We start from the raw sequence: 23,880 nt of genomic DNA, 5'->3' as shown, positions 1-23,880 counted from the left end.
TCAGTGTTGCCTCTTCCCCTTGCAATCTGTGCAAAACTCTGCTGCACGACTCATCTACCAACCTCGCTATACTCGTCACTCCTCTCCTTAAGTCATTTCATTGGCTCCCTATCTGCCATCGTATACAGTTCAAGGTCTTATTGCTGACCTACAAGTGTGTTCATTCTGCTGCCTCTCAATATCTCTCCTCGCTTCTCACTCCTTATCCTCAGATAAGTCACTCTTAACGTTACTCCACTCTTCTCCACTGCCAATTTCAGACTTCATTCCTTTCATCTAGTTGCCCCCTATGCCTGGAATAAATTACCCAAGTTTGTCCGTCAAGCCCCTTCCCTTGTTTAATATAGCTTTCAATCCTTAACCCTACTCATCTGCCCTCCAATCCAGCCAGCTGATTAACCGTTCCCCTTAACTGTATCCATGACATCTTATTGTCTGTCTTGCGTGTTTAGATTTTAAGCTCTTTCGAGCAGGGACTGTTTTCTTACTCTTTGTGACTCTGTACAGCTATACGTGCACCTGGTAGCGCTATAGAAATAATTAACAGAACTGAAATATTTGTTAAGCAATTCAGCCTTATCTTTATCAGCTTCTACATATTTCTCCCCTTTGAATCTCACAATGCCACTTTTGTACTTCTTCCTGTCACTAATGTACCTATAAGTCTTGTTCTCCCGTTTTTCCGTGTCAGCTATTTTTTTTCTTCCATTTGTATCTTTGCTTTCCTGACTACTCGATCAGCTTCTCTTAAATTTTCCAGATAGTTTAACCTATCTTCCTCTTTCTGCGATCTTTTGTAGTTTATGAAAACTAATCTCCTTTTCCTTACCTTCCAGCCACTACTTTTGAGAACCAAGCGGCCTTCATTTCCTTTAACTTACTTTCCTTACAAAATGGTTTGTTGCACTTACAACAGCTCCTTTCAGTTTTGCCCACTGCTTTCCTACTTGTGCCAGATGTTCCCCTTGATGTAATCTCCCATCTGAACAAAGTTAGTATTTTTTTAAGTCTAGAACCTTCACTTTTAATGTCTTAATATTAAACCACACCATGCAGTGATCACTGGATGCCAAATGATCACCCACTGTAACATCAGAAACACTTTCCTTATTTGCAAGCACTAAGTCCAATAGGGCCCCATTACATGTGGGTTCTATTACCAACTGCTGGAGCAGTTGTCCTTGCAGATAATTCAGGATTTCCGTACTTCTAGAAGACCCCACTATAGGGATACTCCAATCACTATCTGGCACGTTAAAATCACCTATTAGCAATACTTCCCATTTTACATCTATACAGTGCTCCCCTGCGAATTCACGGTCTGCGATTCGCGGTCCCAGTCATTCGTGGTATTTTCTGACAGTGAATGACCGGGCAGGAGAGGGCAGCCAGAGCGCCGGCAAGTGAAGGAAATCACTCGCAGTATGCTCCGACCGCTTCTTCCTATACTAAAGTCGGGCCTCACCAATTAGGAGCTGCGTGTCAAAGCAGTGAGAATTAATTGAAGGATGACACTCTAAATGCATGAAATGTAAAACTTGTGATTTTACTGTAACAACCGAACATGTTTTTGTGCATCCAGTCAGTGGCCAATGGTATAAGTTAAGGCACAATACTAACTGTGGCACGAATTTTGTTGTATACATTATCATTTGCCTGCTTCCTAAATTGAACACGAGACAGACATCATGTTATTTTAGAACCTGTTTGGATTAGCACAGGAGTATTCTATATTCTTAAGATTGAAGAACCAGTGGTACAGGAGTATTCTGTACTTTTAAGATTGAAGAACCAGTGGTCCAGCAATGAATTAAGGAGAAACATAGTTTAAAATATCTGAAATGCACTGTCATTCACTAAATTCCCCCCACAATGTTGGGGTGGTGACAGAAGAACCTTTTTATTATGCAAAAAGCAAGAATGGAATTTCAATCTGAATACAGAGGAGCCATGTGGTCTAAATGCTAAGATTGAATGATATTATTTTTTCTAAGTTTTTTGATTAAGTTCCGAGTGGTTGTCTGACCTTGGAAGATTTCAGAAATAGGTTAAACACAGAAGTCAATGCATTGCAGCCATTTTTGTTTGGGCCCTTCTGAGCATGAAGTTGTGCTGTGTTAATTGAGTTTAGAAGAGTAAGAGCGTATATGCACTCAACTAATTACAATTTTTTTGTTATATTTTTATAGGTGCTATGATAAGCTCAGTCCTGTTAATTCCCTGATTGTAACTGCAAAGTGAAATGCTAGCCATTGTTGGTTGGACTAGGAGCTTTTGCCATACAAACTGAAAAATAAGTGTTTTTCTAAGTTCTTTAGTTTAAAGTGTGATGTTACGACTAGAGGTTTTTATGCCTATTAAAGTAATTTAACCGCTCTAGAGGAGGGTTTCCTCCCCAACAGGATTGGCTTTTCCTCCAATAGGACCTCTATGTACTGCAGCTAGATTTTGTTCAAGTGGTAGTGTGTTATCATCAAAGAGGTAATTCTTTGTGCCCCAGATGGTTTATGGTGGGTGAAGTTGAGTTGCTCAAGGTCAGGAGCATCAGTGAGATATAAACTGAGCTTCCTGACCTGCTAATCTAACCACTGAAGCTGAAGTCTATGCTGACAGTTAAAAGTTTAGAGGCTGGAAGCTATGACTTTGAAGGCAAAATGGAGGTATTAGCGTATACCAGTGGTGTACCTAGCATATGTGACACCTGGGGCCCATCATTTTTTGACACCCCCTTCATCTATATGAAAAACATGATTTTTAGTAACATTCCACACGTCGCACAAGACTGTTCCTAGGAAAAGTCAGTATCTTACATACTGCAGTGAGCAGTAGAATAACCATACACCCACTGTAAAACCAAACAAGCCAGAGTAGTACAGATTGATCCTGCACAGTCAATGCTAACAAATAACCATGTCTTTCGTATACACAGATCATAGAAAAAAACCTTCGCCCAGTATGGAATATGTCATCAAGCTACCCCTCCCCCTCTTACAAAACTGCAGCATAGTTTGTAGCACTAGCTATGATGGTAACAGCTCAGATGCTCATAGAATTCCTATAAGCATCGGAGCTGTTACCACCGCACTGCGATCAGCGCCTAAAAACACCCTACGGCAGGAGTGTCCAACCTTTTGGCTTCTCTGGGCCGCATTGGCTGAAAAAATTGTTTCTGGGGGCCGCGCAAACACTGCATCAAGACAGAGGAGGGAGCCAGCAAGACGGTAAACACCCAGGGGCAGCAGAGGAAAACACTGCATTGCCCTTGACCAGGGCCGCACAAAATACTTCACAGGGCTGCATGCGGCCCTCGGGCCATAGGTTGGACATCCCTTCTCTACGGTTTTGTAAAAGGGGGATAAAATAGAAATATGAAGACAAAAGTTAAACTGAACCACCAAGCTGGGCTTTGCATACAATGCACCACCACAGAAAGTGATGCATGTGTCCTAATATTGAATAAAATATAAAGATAGCAGATGTAAATCTGAAAAAACAGAGAAATAGCAACCATCACTTTACAAATAACCCCCCCCCCCTCTTAATGAAAGTGCATTAGGATTTTTTATTGCAGGCCGCAGTTGTAAAAGCTCTGGCGCTCGGAGCTAATATCACCACAGCTGGTGATAAAAAAGCCTAATGCCGCTTCAAAGGCCAAAAATAGGGGAGGGGGAATAAAACAAATATGGAAAAAAAGATACCATTTTATTGGACTAATACATTTTTCAATTAGCTTTCAGAGGCCAGAACCTCTTTTCTCAGGTCAGTAAAGTATACTGCTGTTACAGTATCCTGTTCTGACTTGAGGAAGGGGGTTTTAATCTCTGAATTAGTCAAAAATATATTACAATTAGTCCAGTAAAAGGATCACCTTATTTCCATTTTCTATTTATAAATATTTATCAACATAGCTACAATACTACTTTATCATAAAACAAAAAAAACATAAATTTTTCTTTACCTTTTTGTTCCTGCTTTCCTCATCTTCTTGTCACTCTCTTCCATCCATCGTCTACCCCTTCTATATGGCATCTTCTCTCCTTCTATGTCCAATCCAGAAACTATATGCCTCCCCCTTCCATCCCTCCCTTCACCCCTATTGGTCTGGCATCTATCTCTCTCCTCTCCCTTCCCTTATCTTCTGTCTCAATTCATTTTCTGCATGTCTAGATTAAGTTCTTACTACCATGTCCTCAATTTCCCTTTTCACTGTTTAGTTACAGCTTGCCACCCCTCCAGTATTTCACTAACTTTATCCTCTTACCCACATCCAGCATGTGCCCTCTCTTTATTTATCCCCTCCTTCCATCGTGCCCTTTCTCTGTCCACTTCCATCCAGTGACTGCCCCATCTCTCCCATTCAGTGTCTGTCTGCTCCCTTCCCCACTGCCTTCCTATATCCGCTCCCCTTTCTCTCTCTCCTCCCCACTTCCATCCAGCATAGGCTCCCCCTCCCACTAACATCCAATGTCACCCCTTTCTCTCTCTCCCCATCATCCCTCTTCCATCAGTATCTGCCCCTTCTCTCTCCCTTCAACCCAATTCCATCAGCATCTGCCCCTCTCCTTCCAACCCAATTCCATCCAGTATCCTTCCCCCTTCTGCGTACAGTGGCAGGTTCCAGACCTGGTGTGCTGGCTGTGCACCCCTTATAGCATGCACCTGGGACGGACTGCCCCAACCTTGGCACATCACTGGTCTATACAATAGAAGATTTATCACTGGAAAAGAAGACGCTCTAAATCAAGTGTAAAATCCATACCCAAGTGTTACTTCCCAAATTTTAAAACATGAATATCAGACTTTTCTTTCTTTCAAAATTTGCTTTTTGTCAAATCCAAGAACTGCCTCTATAATACACACAATAGTATAAAACTTTCTTTCTTTTTTTTTTTAGGCCTGCAAGGTGTAGCCGGTGTAAGCAGGGATGGCCGTGATGGTGCTCATGGCGAATCTGGTTTCCCAGGTGATCCTGGCCTAGCTGGGTCAGCTGGTGCACAGGGAATCCCAGGAATCTGTGACACTTCTGCCTGCCAAGGAGCTGCTGTAAAATCTGGCCATTCCAAAAATCATAAAAACTAAAAGTGAAGTGACTGAATATTTAAACAGAGTCATAGAGACAGACACACCCACTACTGCTCCCATCTGAAAACAAAAAATGGAAATTTTTAAAAGTAGTAACTTCATGAAAAAACAGTACCACCAGAGAGTCTTTACCAGCAAGATGTGGAGAAAAAAAAATCCCCACAGCTAAGTCCAGATTGATAATATGGAAGAAGGGCCTTAGTGCTTCTTGTTGGCTCACAAATACATTTACAAACTAACTCAGATGTCCATATTTGACATTTACGTGACTTACCTGGTACTCCATAAAGCACAGTTACTTACCGTAACAGGTGTTATCCAGGGACAGCAGTCAGATATTCTCACATGTGGGTGACGTCATCCACAGAGCCCTGATGCGGACACCTTCGCAAGTTGATTTGCTTGCAGAACTTAGAAAGTTTGCGACTGCTGCCCAGCGTCCTCAGTTCAGATAGCTAGCAGAAAAGCCAACCAGGGGAAGTGGGTGGGTTGTGAGAATATCTACCTGCTGTCCCTGGATAACACCTATTACTGTAAGTAACTATGCTTTATCCCAGGATAAAAAGGGAGCATATTCTCACATGTGGGTGACCTCCAAGCTAACCAAAATGGGATGGTGGGAGTGTTGGCAACTTAGGAGAATAAGCCAAAATGGCCATCCCATCTGGTAAAAAGTATCCAGACAATAATAAGAGGTTAACGTATGAACCGAGGACCAAGTGGCAGCTTTGCAGATTTCCTCAATAGGAGTAGATCTAAGGAAAGCTACTGATGCCACCATGGCTCTGACTTTTAGGGCTGTGACTCGACTCTGTAGATGCAGTCCAGGCTGAGCATAGCAGAAAGAGATACAAGCCGCTAACCAGTTAGAGATGGTGCGCTTGGAAATTGGATGACCCAATTTGTTTGGATCGAAGGAGACAAAAAGTTGAGGAGCAGATCTATGTGGCTGAGTGTGTTGCAAGTAGAAAGCCAAAGCATGCTTACAGTCCAGAGTAAGAAGAGCTGTTTCTCCAGGATGAGAATGAGGCTTTGGAAAAAAACACTGGAAGTACAATCGATTGGTTGAGATGAAATTCTGAAACCACTTTAGGTAAGAATTTAGGATGAGTACGAAGGACCACCTTGTCATGATGGAATACTGTGAAAGGTGGGTCCGCTACTACAGCTTGTAGCTCGCTGACCCTGTGAGCAGACGTAAAAGCAATGAGAAAAACCACTTTCCAAGTGAAATATTTAAGATGAGCCGAATCCATTGGTTCAAAAGGAAGCTTCATCAATTGAGCAAGAACATTGAGATCCCAAACCACTGGAGGAGCTTTGAGAGGTGGTTTGACATTGAAAAGTTCTTTCATAAATCTGGAAACCACAGGACGAGCAGAAAGGGGTTTCCCTTCGATAGGCTGATGAAAAGCAGCAATTGCACTGAGGTGGACTTGAATGGATGTGGACTTGAGGCCTGATTGAGACAAATGAAACAGGTAATCCAAAACTGAAGACAAGGAGAAAGATTGAGGCTCCTTGTGATGAATGGTACAACAAGTAGAAAATCTAGTCTATTTCTGATTGTAGTATTGTCTGGTGGTAGGCTTCCTAGAAGCCTCTAAAATGTCCTGTACAGATTGAAAAAACTGTAGAGTGGCAGTTAGGTTGAGAGGTACCAAGCTGTCAGGTGTAGAGACTGCAGGTTGGGATGAAGTAGAGACCCCTGACTGTGTAAGCAGAGAGTGAAAAACTGGTAGAAGTAGAGGCTCCCTGCTGCTGAGTTGAAGTAGAAAGGAGTACCACGGTTGTCTGGGCCACCGAGGAGCTATCAGAATCATGGTGGCATGTTGCTGTTTTGAGTTTGACAAGAGTCTTGAGAATCAGAGGAAATGGAGGGAATGCATAGAGAAACTGATTCGTCCATTCCAGAATGAAAGCATCTGCCTCGAGGCATTGAGGAACAGTATATCCTAAGTAGAACTGAGGCAGTTGGTTGATGTGGGGAGACACAAAGAGCTCTATCTGAGGAGTTCCTCACTGAGAAAAAATGTGATGAAGAGGCGAGGAATTGAGTGTTCATTCGTGAGGTTGCAGAAGATGACTCAATTTGTCCACCAGTTTTTCTCTCCTTGAATGTAGACTGCTTTCAGGAAGGTGTTGTGATGGATTGCCCAGTCCCACACCTTTTGAACTGCCTGACAAAGAGGGAGAGATCCCGTTCCTCCCTGCTTGTTGACATAGTACATGGCGACTTGATTGTCCGAACAAGGACTATCTGGTCGTGAAGGAGATGCTGAAAAGCTTGGAGAGCACTGAAGATCGTTCTGAGTTCCAACAGATTGATGTGATACTGAAGATCCATGCTGGACCAGTGGCCTTGAGTACAGAAACCGTCAAGATGAGCCCCAAGCATAGGTTGAGAAATCTGTTGTGAGGACCTTCTGGTGAGGGGATGTCTGAAACAGGAAGAGAGAATACACCAGTGGAGAGACACTCTCAATGAAGGAATGACTGTAATGTATTCAGAGAGTGGGTCGCAAGCCTGCGCCCACTGAGATGCCAGTGTCCACTGAGGAATTCTGAGGTGAAGTCTGGCAAAAGGAGTCACGTGAATGGTCGAGGCCATGTGACCGAGGAGAACCATCATGTGTCTTGCGGAAATTGTAGTCAAGGAATACATTTTGTGGCAGAGACGAATGAGAGCATCCTGACGTTATTGAGGAAGGTATGCTCTGAGTCAGAAAGTGTCCAGGACAGCTCCGATGAACTGCAAATTCTGAGAGGGCTGTAGCTGGGACTTGGGAAAGTTGATTTTAAATCCCAAGAACATAAGAAGTTGCCTCCGCTGAGGCAGACCAGAGGTCCATCTCGCCCAGCGGTCCGCTCCCGCGGCGGCCCATCAGGCCCATTGCCTGAGCAATGGTCCCAGACTATCCCTATAACCTACCGCTACTCTTATCTGTACCCTTCAATTCCTTTATCCTCTAGGAACCTATCCAAACCTTCTTTGAAGCCTTGTAACGTGCTCCGGCCTATCACAGCCTCCGGAAGCGCGTTCCATGTGTCCACCACCCTCTGGGTGAAAAAGAACTTTCTGGCATTTGTTTTAAACCTGTCTCCTTTTAATTTTTCCGAGTGCCCCCTTGTACTTGTGGTTCCCCGTAATCTGAAAAATCTGTCCCTGTCTACCTTTTCTATACCCTTCAGGATCTTGAAGGTTTCTATCATGTCTCCTCTAAGTCTCCGCTTTTCCAGGGAGAACAGCCCCAGCCTTTTCAGTCTGTCAGTATATGAGAGGTTTTCCATACCTCTTATCAGTTTAGTTGCTCTTCTCTGGACTCCCTCAAGTACCGCCATGTCCTTTTTGAGGTACGGCGACCAATATTGGACACAGTACTCCAGATGCGGTCGCACCATTGCACGATACAGTGGCAGGATGACCTCCTTTGTCCTGGTCGTGATACCCTTCTTAATGATACCCAACATTTTGTTTGCTTTTCTTGAGGCTGTGGCGCACTGTGCCACCATCACTCCCAGGTCTCTTTCAAGGTTACTTACCCCTAGCAATGATCCTCCCATTTTGTAGCTGAACATCGGGTTCTTTTTCCCTACATGCATGACCTTGCATTTCCCTACATTAAAGTTCATTTGCCATTTTTTGGCCCATTCTTCTAGCGTCGTTAGGTCCCTTTGCAGATCTTCGCAGTCTTCCATGGTTTCAACCCTGCGGTAGAGTTTGGTATCATCCGCAAATTTAATAACTTCGCAATTTGTTCCCGCCTCCAGGTCATTAATAAATATATTGAACAGGAGCGGTCCCAGCACCGACCCCTGCGGAACTCCGCTCGTGACCCCATGCCAGTCTGAGTAATGGCCCTTCACTCCAACCCTCTGTTTCCTGTCTGCCAGCCAGTTTTTGATCCATCGGTGGACCTCCCCTTGCACCCCGTGTCTCCACAGCTTTTTAAGCAGTCTTTCGTGCGGTACCTTGTCAAAGGCTTTTTGAAAGTCAAGGTAAATGATGTCAATGGATTCCCCTTTATCCACCTGTCTGTTTACCCCCTCAAAGAAGTACAATAAGTTTGTGAGGCATGACCTACCCTTGCAGAAGCCGTGCTGGCTCGACTTTAGCTGTCCATTGTTTTCTATGTGTTCACAGATACTGTCCTTAATCAGTGCTTCCATCATTTTTCCCGGGACCGAGGTCAAGCTCACCGGCCTGTAGTTCCCCGGGTCCCCCCTTGAACCCTTCTTGAAGATGGGTGTGACATTTGCAATTTTCCAATCCTCCGGGATCTCTCCAGTTTTTAAGGATAGGTTACATATTTGGCGAAGTGGCTCTGCTATTACGTTCCTTAGTTCCTTGAGTACCCTTGGGTGAATGCCGTCCGGACCTGGCGATTTGTCGCTCTTTAGTCTGTCTATCTGCCTGAGGACATCCTCTTGGCTTACCTCTAGTTGGACCAGCTTTTCATCCCGATCCCCATTTACGATGTCCTCCGGTTCCGGAATATTGGATGTATCCTCTCTCGTGAAGACTGACGTGAAGAACTTATTTAACCTGTCTGCTATCTCTTTTTCCTCTTTTACCACTCCTTTTTTGTCTCCATCATCCAATGGCCCCACTTCTTCCCTTGCCGGTTGCTTCCCCTTCACATATCTGAAGAACGATTTGAAGTTTGTTGCTTCCCCCGCCAGTCTCTCCTCATATTCCCTTTTAGCTTTTTTAACCACACGGTGACACTTCCTTTGGTGTTCTTTGTGTTCCTTTTGGTTGTCCTTTGTTTGGTCCTTTTTCCATTTTTTGAACGATGCTTTCTTGTCACTTATCGCCTTTTTCACTGCAGTTGTTATCCACGCTGGGTTTTTTGTCCGGTTTTTTTTGCACCCCTTCCTGAATCTGGGGATGTACAGGTTCTGTGCCTCTTGCACCGTGCCCTTGAGTAGGGACCAGGCTTTTTCTACAGACTCCATCTTCCTTTCGCTACCATTGAGTTTCTTTCCCACCAGTTTCCTCATGCCATCATAATTCCCTTTTTTGAAGTTGAGTGCTGTCGCTGTGGATCTTTTCACCTTTGATGGTCCAATTTCCAGCTTGCACTGGATCATGTTGTGATCGCTGTTTCCTAGGGGTTCTAGCACCGCCACCTCCTTTGCAGGTCCCCCTAGCCCATTGAGGATTAGGTCGAGAGTTGCATCCTCCCGTGTTGGTTCCGTGACCAGCTGTTCCATGAAACAGTCCCTCGTGGTTTCCAGGAATTTGGTCTCCCTTGTGCAGTTTGAGTGTCCAATACTCCAGTCTATCCCAGGGTAGTTGAAATCTCCCATCACCATCACGCTTCCGCTTTTGCATATCTGCCTCAGCTCAGCCTCCAGGTCCTGGTCGAGTGCTTCCGTTTGTCCAGGTGGGCGATAGTACAGGCCCAATTTTATGTCTGCTCCAGCTCCTCCAGGTAGCTTAATCCATAGTGATTCCAAGTCGTCCGCCCTTACTGTTGTTTCTATCCTGGTTGAAGGTATGGAGTCCTTTATATAAAGCGCTATTCCACCACCCTTCTTGTGTGTCCTGTCCCTCCTGTAGAGTTTGTACCCTGGTATGGCCACATCCCATTTGTTGTCGTCAGTCCACCATGTTTCTGTGACTCCAATTATGTCCAGGTCCTTTGTACTGGCTATGACTTCTAGTTCTCCCATTTTGGCTCTTAGGCTCCTAGCATTAGTGTATAGGCAATTTAAGTCCTGGTTGTTTGCCTTTTCTGCTGGTTTTCCTCGTGGTTTGGCGCCCCTGCCAACCTCCTCATGGGTTGCCAGCCCCGGAGCTTTGTTGTGTTCATCCCCATCCTGCGGTGTGTCTATGTTGTCCTCAGCCTGCTCCCCCATGTTTGGATGTCCCTCTGGCTCCTGTTGCTCTCTCTTAATTCTGCTTGCTAGGTTCGTTTGTGCATTGGCTCCCTGCATTGCGTCCTTGTGTCCTTTTCCCAAAAGTTCCCTCTCAGTCCCGAGCCCTCTTTTAGAAATTTCTGGTTCAGTATCCTTGTTTGATACTTTGGTCCGATGTGTCGAGGTCAGGTCGACTGTCGGCTTTCCCCTTCTCCTCAGTTTAAAGCCAAGTCTATGCTGCTCTGGACGTTGCGTGCCAGCAACCTCGTCCCAGCCGTGCTCAGGTGCAGTCCGTCCCTCCTGTAGAGCTTGTTCTTCCCCCAAAAAGTTGTCCAGTTCCGTACAAAGTGGAAACCCTCCTCTTCGCACCATCTCCTCAGCCAACCTTTGAAGGAACCACGTAGTCCATAGGGTCGCTACAATAACCCCTTGAGATGTTGAATACTTGATAAGCCAGTCATCCAGGTATGGGAACACCTGGAGTCCATGGTTCTGCAGAGCTTCTGCTACTACAACTAGGCTCTTGGTGAACACTCTCGGAGATGAAGCCAGGCTGAAAGATAGCACTCTGTACTGAAAATGCAGATTTCCCACCCGAAATCTGAGGAACTGTCGAGAGGCTGGATGAATAGAACGCGAGTGTAAGCCTCTTTGAGATCTAGAGAACATAACCAATCGTTCTGATCTAGAAGGGTGTACAGAGATGCCAGAGACAGCATTCGAAATTTCTCTCTGACAAGAAATTTGTTGAAGGCTCTGAGGTCCAAAATAGATCGCAGATCGTCTGTCTTCTTCGGAACTAGAAAGTAATGGGAGTAAAACCCCTTGCTCTGCTGTTCCAAGGGAACTTCTTCGATGGCACGGAGACGGAGCAGAGCTTGAGCTTCCTGAAGAAGGGCAGTCTGGGATGGATTAGGAGGATACTCTTTTGGCGGCAGATCCGGAGGAACTTGGATGAAATGAAGAGAGTATCCTTCCCTGATGATGGACAGTACCCAGAGGTCTGATGTAATGATCTCCCATTGGTAAAAATGATGGAGACGACCTCCAATGGGAAGGGGAGAGGACAGAGGCAGAACGAGGGAGGTTATACTCTGTAGTAGCTGGTCAAAAAGGCTGCGAGGCCTTAGGTGCAGCAGAAATCTGAGGTTTCTGTTGCCTCTGTTGCTGCTATGGTTTCTTAGGAGGTGCCCTGGTATAAGGAGCTGCCCTCTGAGGGGAATGTCGCTGGTAAGATGGAGTATGCCTGAAACCCTTAGAGGTGGATGGCTTGGGTTTAGGACAGATGATGGAAGCAAATGACTTTTCAAGGTCAGACAACTTCTTAGTGGCTTCTTCGATGGAGTGGTCAAACAAGTCATAGCCTTTACAAGGAATTTTGGCAAATCGATCCTGTAAATTAGGGTCCATGTCGACAGTGCGAAGTCAGGCAAGCCGGCGCATGGCCACTGAAAAGGCAGTGACCCTTGAGGAAAGCTCAAACGCATCATATGAAGATTGAAGAAGATGCATACGGAGTTGATTGAGAGTAGCGATGGTGTTCTGAACCCTTGTAAGATGGTGTTGTGGAACATACTTGAAATAAGCAGGTAGTGTATCAAATGCTTAAAATAAGAAATGAAGATAAAATTATAGTTCAAAACCCTGGTTGCTATCAGAGAGTTCTGATACAAGCGGCGTCTAAACTTGTCCATGGTCCTGCCCTCTCTTCCAGGAGGGACAATGGCATAGACCTTAGAAGGGTTGTTCCGTTTCAGCGAGGACTCTACAAGAAGGGACTGATGTGATAACTGAGATTTCTCGAAGCCCTTGCAATGGATCATGCAGTAACGGGAATCCAGATTGCTTGGTATAGCAAGAATTGAATAAGGTGTTTCAAAGTTTCTCTTGAAAGTTTGAGACAAAAGTCTATTAATGGGTATTTCAAGAAACTCCGCCAGAGGCCAAGACAATCCCATTTCTTCTAGATACTCAGGAGTGTGTTTGGAATCAGACCCCAAACTAATCTTGAGTTCTTTACTCATCTGGCGTAGAAAAGACGAGAAAGATATCTGCTCCAAAGTAGGCTGTTCTGCAGGGGAAGGTGACCTTGAAGCGCCTTGAAGAGCAGAGAATGAGGGCAAAGCTTCCCTGGAGTACTCACACCTGAGCCCAGAATATTCCAGTATAGACAACTCACTGGGAGATGAAGGCCTCATAAGAGAAGCAGTTGGAGGTGGTGTCCTTGACTTTGGAATAGAAACCCTCGAATGAGCTCAAGGTGTAGAGAGACGAGGCATGTCTCGAGAAGAGGATCTATGCCTCGATGAGTGCCTCAATGAATGTTTCAAAGGATGCCTTGACTGATGTGGAGAACTAAGCCTTGAACAAGGCAGATCTCGTTGAGAAGAGCGTCGAGGAGTCTTTGCCCTATGCTTCAGGAAGGGCAAAGCTTTATGCAAGGAACGAGGGCTGGAGATAGAGACACCAGAAGAGGTTTAACTCCTGGTGTCGAGGCATCTCAAGGCACTGACAAGGACTCGACTCCTTGACTAGCGAGCTGATGCTCCAAATGAGACACTCGCAAAGAATCGATTCCTTGCATAGAGTGTGTAGAATCCTCTCGCACTCTCAAGGACTCAGCTCCTTGTATATAGTGAGAAGATTGATCTCGAGGTGCAGTCAAGGACTCGACTCCTTGTGATACTGCTGAGTGTTCAGTTTGGACTGCAGGAAGCAGAGTCGAGGCAGGAGGATATTTGGCAAGAATACTCCCAGCTGACGATCCAAACTGGTCTGGATGAGAGCCTCCAATTGGGACTCCAAGACCGGAGGATCTGGTATTGTCAGTGTAGGGATGATCTGCTGAGAAGAGGAAGAAGAATGACCCTTTGATTTGGAGATAGGCTTCTTGGGTAGCTTGATAACTACTGCTGGCACCTGACCTGAGGGAGGCAGCGAGGCAAGTATCTCATCAGAGGAAGATTTAGCACATTTGCCCAAGGTTGAGGAAGAGGCATAAGGCAGAACCCTGGTGGGAGACATGACCGGATGGGAAGTTGAGACCGGGGCAATTAGATCCATACCGAAAAGTTTCTCCACCTGAACTTGATGATGCTTGCAGGCTCAAGACTGAAGGGTAGCACAGCGAATACATGACTCCAGACGATGGTCAGGTCCCAAACAATGAATGCACCACTTATGTGGGTCAGTGAGGGAGATCGTGCAACGGCTACACTTCTTGAATCCTGTGGCCGGCTTGGACAGACAGAAAGATGGCTTCAGCAAAGTCGAAACCCGCCAGCAGAGGCCACAAAACGGGACCCGCTATGACAGAAAAAGAAAATCAAGTTTTTAAATTAAAAAAAAAAATAAAACGCATAAAAACACAGCAACCCTGAAAATAACAAAACAGAAGCCACGGTGAGAGAAGGCACGAAGTTTAGAACTGAGTCTAGCGTAGAAAACAAGACTTCTCGGCTCTGTGGAAAACTGAGAACTGAGAAGATACGCACCCTACGCTGGGCGGGAAGGCACTCACGCATGTGAGGTGCGGCAGTTGCGAACTTGCTAAGTTCTGCAAGCAAATCAGCTTGCGAAGCTGTCCGCATTGGGGCTCCGTGGATGACATCACCCACATTGGAGAATATGTTGCCTGCTTGTCCTGAGATAAAATAATTTACTGTGGATCATTTGATATTTTTGTTACAGTAACAAATGTTTAATGTTTCTACTAAGATATTGCACAAAGTTCCTGAAAGCAAATGAAACACCAGTCACTGTAGTTAGTGATTTAAAAATAAATGAAGTTTCTTCTGTTGTCTTAACTTATTTTAAGCTGAAGATGTTTTTACATTGTTTGAGGAAAATTAAATTGATGATGGTTTTTGAATAGCCTTTATTTAAAAATAAGTCTATTTCAGCATGACTATGTACAATAAAGTCACTTTCATACTACCACTTATGCTGCTATTATCTTGCTAAACATTTTATTCCAAAATACTTTGCAATTAAATCTTCCCTTGGGTACCTGAATTTATCTCGCCTTGAGCATAGATTTGGAAAAAGTAAGTAAGTAATTTAACACCCTTTTTTTTTTTTTTTACAAAACTGTGAAAGTGGTTTTTAGTGCTAGCTAATACACTGAATGCTGTACTGCTCACAACGAGCATCAGGAGCAGTGCACAGCATTCAGTGTCCTGAACTGCACTAAAGCAGTTACTTACTGTAACAGTTGTTATCCAGACAGCAGGCAGATATTCTCACGTGAGTGATGTCATCCACGGAGCTCCCATGTGGACAACTGTAAAAGCAATCTTGCTTTAAGAACTATAGAAAGTTTGCAACTGACTACATACGGGAGTGCCTTCCTCCCCCACATAGGGCACTTGTCGCCTCACTTTAGATAGCTAGCTAAGAAGTCAACCATGGGAGGTGGGTGGGTTGTGAGAATATCTGCTTGCTGTCCCTGGATAACACCTGTTACGGTAAGTAACTGTGCTTTATCCCAGGACAAGCAGGCAGCATATTCTCACATGTGGATGACCTCCAAGCTAGCCAGAATGGGGCATGGGAGTGTTGGCCTTGTAGAAAATCAAATTTAAAATACTGAGAGAATGAAGGGCACATCCCGTCTGGCCAAAAGTCCCAAACAAGGAAAGGTGAAAGATATGGACCGAGGAGAAAAATAACAGCTTCATCTATTCTATCGAATAGATTAAAAAAAAAATATTGAAGCTGCTAAACTGTAACCTTTGAAAGGCTGCAACTTGATTCTTGGAGCCCGGTTGGAATAGAATAAAACACGATGTATGCAGTGAACTTGCTGGATATTAATCTCCTGAAAACAGGATGCCTCAACTTGATAATGTTGAAAGAGACAAAAAGTTGTAGAGAGGATCTGTACGATATAGTCTACTGCAAACAAGCAGGTAATGCTCGGTTGCAGTGTACTGTATAGTATAAAGCAGTGTTTTTCAACCGCTGTTCCGCGGCACACTAGTGTGCCGCGAGATGTTGCCTGGTGTGCCGTACGGTCAGGGCCGCCATCAGGGCAGTACCACCAGTCCTGCATTCAGGGGCCCCGGGCTCCCCCAGGGTCCTAGGCCACAGTCTAGGGAGAGGGGCGATCCGCCCCACGTGGACAGGAGAGAGCTGGACGGGGGACCCGCGGAGTTCAATACATCTCGAGCCGCGAGGCTCGTCTTCTGTTCCTGCCTGCCCTGCAGCTAACATATAGCCGATCGCAAGCGTTCCCCGATGTCAGCGCTGACGTCGGAGGGAGGGCTTAAGCAAAGCCTGCCCTCCGACGTCAGCGCTGACGTCGGAGAATACTTCCGTTCGGCTATTTGTGCGCGGCAGGGCAGGCAGGAAGCAGAAGACAAGCCTCGCGGCTTGAGCTTCGTTTTGCTGAGAAAGTTGCAAAGATGGGCTAGGAGGCAAACACGGAACACAAAAGGGGGGAGGGAGTGCGTTTTGGACACAAGGCATGAACTTGGGAGAGAGGAAGGGAGGGAAAGAGATGCTGAGGTGGGGGAGGGAATGGGTTTTTGGACACAGAAGAAATGGACTTGGGAGAGAGGAAGGGAGGGAAAGAGATGCTGAGGTGGGGGAGGGAATGAGTGTTTGGACACAGAAGGCATGGACTTTGGAGAGAGGAAGGGAGGGAAAGAGATGGTTGTGTACACGGGGAATAGAAGAAAGGATAATTTTTGGTCATAGGGAGGGAGTGAGGTACAGATAGTGGCATACCAGGGGGGGGGGGCAGTCTGCCCCACCCCGGGTTTACGTCCCAAGGGGGTGCACAGCTGGCCACCCACCAGTGTTGTCCCTAGGCCGGCAAACTGCGGCTCTTTAGCCACTTGAGTGCCACCGCCGCCATCGGGAACAGGCCGGCGCCAAGTTCTCCCTGCTTTTCCCTGTGGGACCGGCCAACTCTCGCCACTCGCGTCAATTCTGACGTCGGAGAGGACGTTCTGGGCCAGCCAATCGCCTGGCTGGCCTAGAACGTCCTCTCCGACGTTAGAATTGACGACGGGTGGCGAGAGTTGGTCGGCCCCGCGGGGAAGAGAAGCAGGGAGAACTTGGCGACGGCCTGTTCCCGATGGCGGCGGTGGCACTCAAGTGAATTACTTTATATATAGTCAATATAGGCACAGAGTTAAATTTTTTAACATTTTCTAATGGTGGTGTGCCTCGTGATTTTTTTCATGAAACAAGTGTGCCTTTGCCCAAAAAAGGTTGAAAAACACTGGTATAAAGAATCGATTTTGCTAGAAGAGAATTGGAAAAAATAGGACAATCAATTGATAGAAATAAAAATCAGTGAGAAATTGATTCAAATGTAACTCCCAGATGTGGACAGGAACCATACTGAAATCCCATACAACTGAGAGGTGGTTGTGCATTGAAAAAATCCTGTCATAAGTCTAGGAAAGAGAAGATGAGCATAAATAGACACCCTATCCATTGGCCGGTGAAAGGCAGTAATAGTATTAAGACGAACTGCAACAGAAGTGAGTTTAAGGAAAGAATCCAACAACTGGAAGAGAGAAGTCAAAAGAGAGATGACCTCAGATCCTAAGGAGAAAAAAGAAACTTAGCAGAAAAAAAGGTGTCCATTGTTGCTGGGAACACTGCAAAATGGCTGGTGTTCTGGAAGCTGGTAATATCAATGTAGTAGGCTGAGAGGAATGAGCTAAATTCAGCCTAAGAAATACCAAACTGTCAGAATGAGGCAAGCTGAAGATTGGAAAGTAGACTGAACCTTGACTCTGCGTAAGAATAGATGGAAAGATTAGCAGAGATATTGGCAACAACTAAGTTGAAAAAGAAGGAAATTCAAGGTCATCAGTCACCAAGGAGCTACTGGAATCAAGGTGGCAATCTCCCGCTTGAACTGAACAAGCAGCTGAAAAGAAGAGGAGGACTGGACACATCTGGAACTTGTTCATCCAGTTTAGGAGAACAAAGTCCACTTCTAGAAGATGAGGCACATAAGTCTGGAGTGAAAACAGAGTAGCTGAACATCGAGGTAAGACGCAAGAAAATCTACTTGCGGAGTTTCCCATATAGAGGAAATGAAATGGAGAATCGTTGAATCTAGAATCCAGTCATGAAGATGAAAAGTTGCTTCTGAGCATATTTGTCAGAATAAAATTACACTCCCTGGAATGGAAACTGCTTTGAGGAAACTGCTGTGAGGAAGTGCCTAATTTCAAATCTTTCGAGGCTTTTATAGTTAAAGAAGAAAAAAAAAACTTCACTCCACTTGGTTAGTTAATATAGCCTAGTTGTACTTGATGGTCCGTACGGACTAGAAGATCTGAGAGTACTAGAGACCTTGAATGCAAAGATCATGTTGATGAGCTCAGCAAGAATAGAGTGAGTAATCCGTGGATAGGGATGACTGAAAAACAAAACAACCCGCTGATCCATAGATGAAGTCCTGCAAGGGAAGTCACTTGGACTGTGGAGGCTATGTGCTCCATGTGTATGGATGGTGCAGCAGGACAGAAAAAAACAGGAGGAATGACAATTTATTGTTGGAGGTACCTCTGCATCAGCGGTATTACATAGCATGTCCTTGATACTGCTGAAATATGCTAAGTGGAGAAAGTATGAAACTGCTTCTGGAATGCCTTCCCCGATCTTTGCGATTTGGATGCTCATCATACTGGTCATCCTTATGATCAAGAGCACTGATACCCTTGATCTCAGAAGGAATATTCTACGGTACCCCCGTCAGTACCATTGACATCCTATCGACATCGATACTGGTAAGACACTGGTATCAATTAGGCTTGGCTGTCAGTGCACAAAGTGGCACATTTTGCCTAAACAGGGGGCTAAGAATGAGATGCCCCCCTCATGAAAGTAGGTGAAACGCAAGGTGGTCGCAGTAGAGTCGGCATGAATACGCTTGATGCCATGACATGCAAAATAGTCCTTTGTTCTTGAAAACATGCGAAGATTCCACCCCCAAAAAGCCAGGACATTGATGAGGGAGCCACCGCAACCAAAATTTAGTCCGAGACTAAGGCGTTGTAAATAGGCTCCGCTGACAAGAAGTCTGTGAGGGAAAGAAAACTCGTTATTTGGGGGGTTTGTTTGTTTTTCTTAAACTGAAGGGACAATACTAAAAGAAAAAATAGAATTCTGAAAGAAAAATTACACGTGAGCGGGAAGGCAAGGCAATAAAATGAAAAGCAGTTGAAAAGCCGACTTCTTAGCTCCGCAGAAAAACAAACTGAGGAGAAGGCGCATCAGGCGGGAAGGCACACGCGCATACGCGGTGTGGTTTATCGCAAACTTTCTACAGTTCTTAAAGAAAAATTGCTTTTGCAGCTGTCCGCATTGGGGCTCCGTGGATGACGTCACCCACACGTGAGAATATGCTGCCTGCTTGTCCTGGGATAAAAAACACTTTCACAGTTTTGTAAAAGGGTGGTGGTGGTGTTAAACTTCTAAAATCCAAATTAATTCTGTATTCCTCTTCACAAAACCACCATAAATGAACCTCCAAACACATGCATGGGGGAAAACAAAGTTTATTTAAAATAGCGTTATTTTAAAAACACTGCCAACAGCACCATGTCTGAGCTATGCTAGCATATACATTACACTATATTTGGCAAATTGTAACTACTAATACATAAAATACAGAGAAGTAACAGATAACCATGTATGATGGACATTGTGCATACAAACACAAAATTTAATAGACATTATAAGGGTATATTTTCATTCTAATTGAAATTAAATACTGCTACTAATCTGCACAGGTCATATTGATGTTCTCTAACAAATAAGTTATATAAGAAAACCTGATGGAATTTTGGTAACTAAAGTGGAAAACAGCTGATCTGGGTCATTTTCAACACATTTCCCTATTGCTTTTTTTCCCTTACCACCCGCCAACCCCCCACCCCCCTCATACACAAAACAAAAACACCCAGGGCTTTATGAAACTACTATGCTAGTTCATTTTTCGCTCATCAAATTAAGTAATTTATTTACTGTTCGTAAATATTTTATTTTTCAAGTCAGCATGTAGTAACTTTTAAATCAGACACTGAGATGGAGATTCTGCAAGTCCTGTGTTTTACTGCAGATTTGATGCCATAACCTAGGATACCACCATCACTCATATCACTTTTTCTCTGATGTTGAGCTGGTCTGCATATTTTCCTGCACTGGACAAGTCGTGGGATCAGATCGTGAAACTTTTAATCGTCTGCCAGTTTTTCCACAGAATACACTTTCAAATTCCTGAAGTCCAAAAATACACATATTAATTTTGTTTTATTACAGTGGGATGTAATTACTTACCAATAAGCAAACATTCTCCAAGAATAGTTGGACTTTAATTCTCCCACATGCATGATGTCACTGACACAGCCTGATATGTGAAACATTACATTACAGTAGAGACTTCTATTCCGCCTATACCTTGCAGTTCAAGGCGGATTACAAAAGAGCTAACTGGACATTTCCAGTGAAGTTACAACAGTTTTGGGGTTTGTTTGTTTTTGGTTACAAGGAGGAGAGGTACCTGGATTAATTCCAGAAGAACTTGCAAATTGGATATTAAATTGACTGTACGTTACTGTGTGATATAACAAATAGATTACAGTTAGAGTACAAATAAGATTACGTTACATTTCAGGGATCTGAATACTTGGTTGGTGTTTTGGGGAGGAAGAGATTATTTAAGTGGAGGTTTTGGGGGAGAATTTATCTAGGAGGAGGGGGAAGGATTGGGTTAAGATATCTGGATAAATTTTTTGAAAAGTAGGGTTTTGATTTCTTTTCGAAAAGTTTTGAAGTCGCCCGTTGCCGTCAACAGGTTGGAGATGGAGTGGTTAAGTTTTGCTGCTTGCGTCACCAGAAGGTTATCAAACATCTTTTTGCGCTGAATGCCTTTGAGTGGAGGGAAGGCAAAAGGGTTCGGAGTTCTTCTTTGTCTTGAGGTGAGGATCTGGTTTAGGCAGTTGTTTAGATAGGGGGGGGGGGCGGAGCCGTTTAATGCTTTGAATAATAGACAGTAGAATTTGAATTGAATTTGTGCTTGCATAGGTAGCCAGTGAGAGTCTAAGAAGGCAGTTGTAATATGATCATATTTTCTCAGGGAGTAGATCAGTCTGAGGGCAGTGTTTTGTATAGTCTGAAGTTGTTTTATCATGTTGGCAGGACAAAGTAGATAGAGGGAATTGCAATAGTCCAGTAGACTAGGGATTGGACAATTAGCTTGAATTGTGCTGGGTCAAAGAATTTTCTTATTTTACATAGATTTCTCATAATTAAAAAAGCTTTCTGAGATGTTTTATTGATTTGAGACTGCATTGTGCAGCATCTGTCTATCGTTACTCCTAGGAGTTTGAGTTCGGGCTGTTTGGTGTCTTTTGGTATTTGGTGTCTTTAATTTTCAGTTCTGTAATGGTGGGAGTTTTGGCCTTTTCGAGCAGAAGGAATTTTGTTTTATCTGAGTTTAGTTTCAGTTTAGGGTCTACCGTCCATTTTTCCACTGCATCTAGGGTTATTTCCAGTTTTGCTATAGTGGTGGGCTCTGATGGGTCGAAGGGGAGGAGTATGGTGATGTCGTCTGCGTAGCTGAAGGATGTAACATTTAAGTTATCTAAAGTGGCTCCAAGGGAGGAAATAAAGAGGTTGAAGAGCGTAGGTGATAGAGGCGATTCTTGTGGAACTCCGCATGGGTTGGACCATGGTTCTGATTTGATATTATTGGACTTTACCCTGTAGGTTCTTGATTTGAGGAATCCTTGGAACCAATTGTAGACCTTGCCTGAGGCATCAAGTATCTGTAGCAGTATGGAGTGGTCGACCAGGTCAAATGCTGCAGAGAGGTCAAGTTGGATTAGCATCATCTTTTTGCCTTTGCTAATTTGCTGCCGAGCTGTGTCTAGTAGTGTTACAAGTAGTGTTTCTGTGCTGTGGTTGGTTCGAAATCCTGATTGTGAGGGGTGAAGTAGGTTATGGTCTTCCAGGTAGTTGGTGAGGTATTGTGCAACTAGACCTTCTATTATTTTAACGTATATTGGTATTGAAGCAATTGGTCTGTAGTTGGAGGAGTTATCTATTGGGCCTTTGTGGTCTTTCATGATTGGGGTGATTATGATCTCTCCAAGGTCTTGAGGGAATTGACCTTCTGTTAATGTGGTTTTGAATCCATAGCATGAGGTTGGCTCTAAATGTGGTGGAGGAGTTTGATAACAGGTAGGTGAGGCAGTTATTTAGGTCGCAAGAAGCTTGGCTGTATTTTTTGTAGAGTTGATTCATATCCGACCAATGTAATACAGGGAAGACTGTCCAGCTTCTGTTTGTGGCGATGGCTTCTCCTGTTGAAGGGCTTGTTATCTTGTCGAGGTGGGTGTGAGTATTGTTGAATGCGGTTCTGATCTTGGTGATCTTATTTTTGAAATGATCTGCTAGTTGGATAGCTGTCGGTGGGTGGTTTCCTTGTGTAGCTAGGTGAGGTTTGGTGTCGGTGAGATTCTTTACTAGATTTAATAGCTTTTTTGTGTCTAGGGTTTCCGTGCCTATCATTTTGGAGTAGTAGGCTTTCCATTTTTCCTTGAGTTTGTTCTTGTATTGGTTGATTTGAGTTCTCCATGCTGTTTTTGTGTGTTCTAGGCTCTTTTTTTTCCATTCTCTTTCTAGTTGTCTGCAGAGCTTTTTTAGTTGGAGAAGTTCAGTGTCGAACCATTTGTCTGACTGTCTACAGATTCTGGATTTTGATTTTTCAGGAGCTAGCTCATTCAGGATGGTTTCGCTTACAGTACGCCATTGTGTTATGAATTCGTTGGGGGCTATATTGGTGATTGCGGGGTCTGCTTTGTCCCAGAATGTGGAGGGTTCGATTTTTTGGCGTATTTTGAAGGAGGTTTTGGGAGGGGGTTGCTTGTTATTGCGTTGAGCCCAATTGATGTTAAAGGTGTATTTGTAGTGATCTGACCAGAGGGAGGGGTGCTAGGCCCCATTTGAGATGTGGATTTCGGGATTGTGAGTGTGCTGGGACATGTATGCAGTGACATCTAGTTGGTGGCCTTTTTCGTGTGTGGGTTGGGGGTTGAGGATCTGGTAGTTCAGTGCTTTGAGGTATGAGAGTATATTTTCTACTTGTTTGGAGGTGTGGTCTTCTAGGTGGAGGTTTATGTCTCCAAGGAGTAGGTTATGAGGTGATGTTAGGGAGTTCTGATAAATGAATTCTTCGAGAGCTTGTTTGTTAGCATTCCATTTTCCTGGTGTTGTGTAACAAAGAATGCAGGTTAGAGTTCCTATGAGTGTATCGTTGGATAATTGGCAGGCTAGGAGATCTAGATGGGGAGTGGAGTGTTTGTCTAGGGTCTTTAAGTTGATGTTGTTTTTGAGTATGATGGCTAGACCTCCTCCTCATTTTTTTCTCTGCAGACCAATTCTATTTTGTAACCCTTCGGGCAGAGTTCTGTGATTCTGGGATCCGAGTCAGAGGTTAGCCAGGTTCGGCTAGGAATAAGCAACTTAACTGTTTTTTTAACGATCCAGTCTTTTATAAGGTTTGCTTTTGTGCTTATTGATCTGATGTTCATATATGCACAGGCTAGTGAGGTATAGTTTGTGTGGGGAGAGGGGGTGGAGGAAAATTTTAGTTTGAGGGTGAGAATTGTGGACTGAAGATCTTGGTTTTGGGGGTGGTCTTTTTCCCCAGCTAGTAGCTATGCTGATATGGTTGAATGAGGAGCAGTCTATCAGGTTTCTGGTAGAGTTTTCTGGATGGTTGAGGATGCCTGTAGGATTCTGATAAGGTTGGGATTAAGGATGTATGGTACCCTGCTGTTTTTCTGTTGGTTAGGAATAGGAAGAGTAGTAGATGGACGAGTAAACTTGTTGTTAAACCAGGAGACATTGTGTTTTTGTGTGTAGAGGGGTATCTTCTTTAGCCTGGTACCTAGTGTG

At 44.4% G+C, this 23,880-nt stretch overlaps 2 protein-coding genes across 3 annotated transcripts in view; one reads left to right on the top strand and one right to left on the bottom strand.

Annotated features, from left to right (window-relative positions):
- Window positions 1-5,403, top strand: part of COL9A3 (collagen type IX alpha 3 chain) — a 248,740-nt gene extending 243,337 nt beyond the window's left edge. Inside the window, exon 32 of the mRNA XM_033962849.1 lies at window positions 4,895-5,403. Coding sequence (XP_033818740.1) covers window positions 4,895-5,079 — 185 coding nt within the window. The 3' untranslated portion in view covers window positions 5,080-5,403. The remainder of the gene's footprint in view (window positions 1-4,894) is intronic.
- Window positions 5,404-19,457: 14,054 nt separating this feature from the next.
- TCFL5 (transcription factor like 5) overlaps window positions 19,458-23,880 on the bottom strand; it is a 226,581-nt gene continuing 222,158 nt past the window's right edge. For both annotated transcript variants that reach the window (XM_033962533.1, XM_033962534.1), the window contains exon 6: window positions 19,458-20,196. In XM_033962533.1, coding sequence (XP_033818424.1) covers window positions 20,077-20,196 — 120 coding nt within the window. In that variant the 3' untranslated portion in view covers window positions 19,458-20,076. The remainder of the gene's footprint in view (window positions 20,197-23,880) is intronic.

Source organism: Geotrypetes seraphini, chromosome 11 (assembly GCF_902459505.1).
Source record: "Geotrypetes seraphini chromosome 11, aGeoSer1.1, whole genome shotgun sequence".
Lineage (NCBI taxonomy): Eukaryota > Metazoa > Chordata > Amphibia > Gymnophiona > Dermophiidae > Geotrypetes > Geotrypetes seraphini.
Note: the sequence above shows the minus strand (reverse complement) of the source record. Positions and strands in the feature narration are given on the sequence as shown.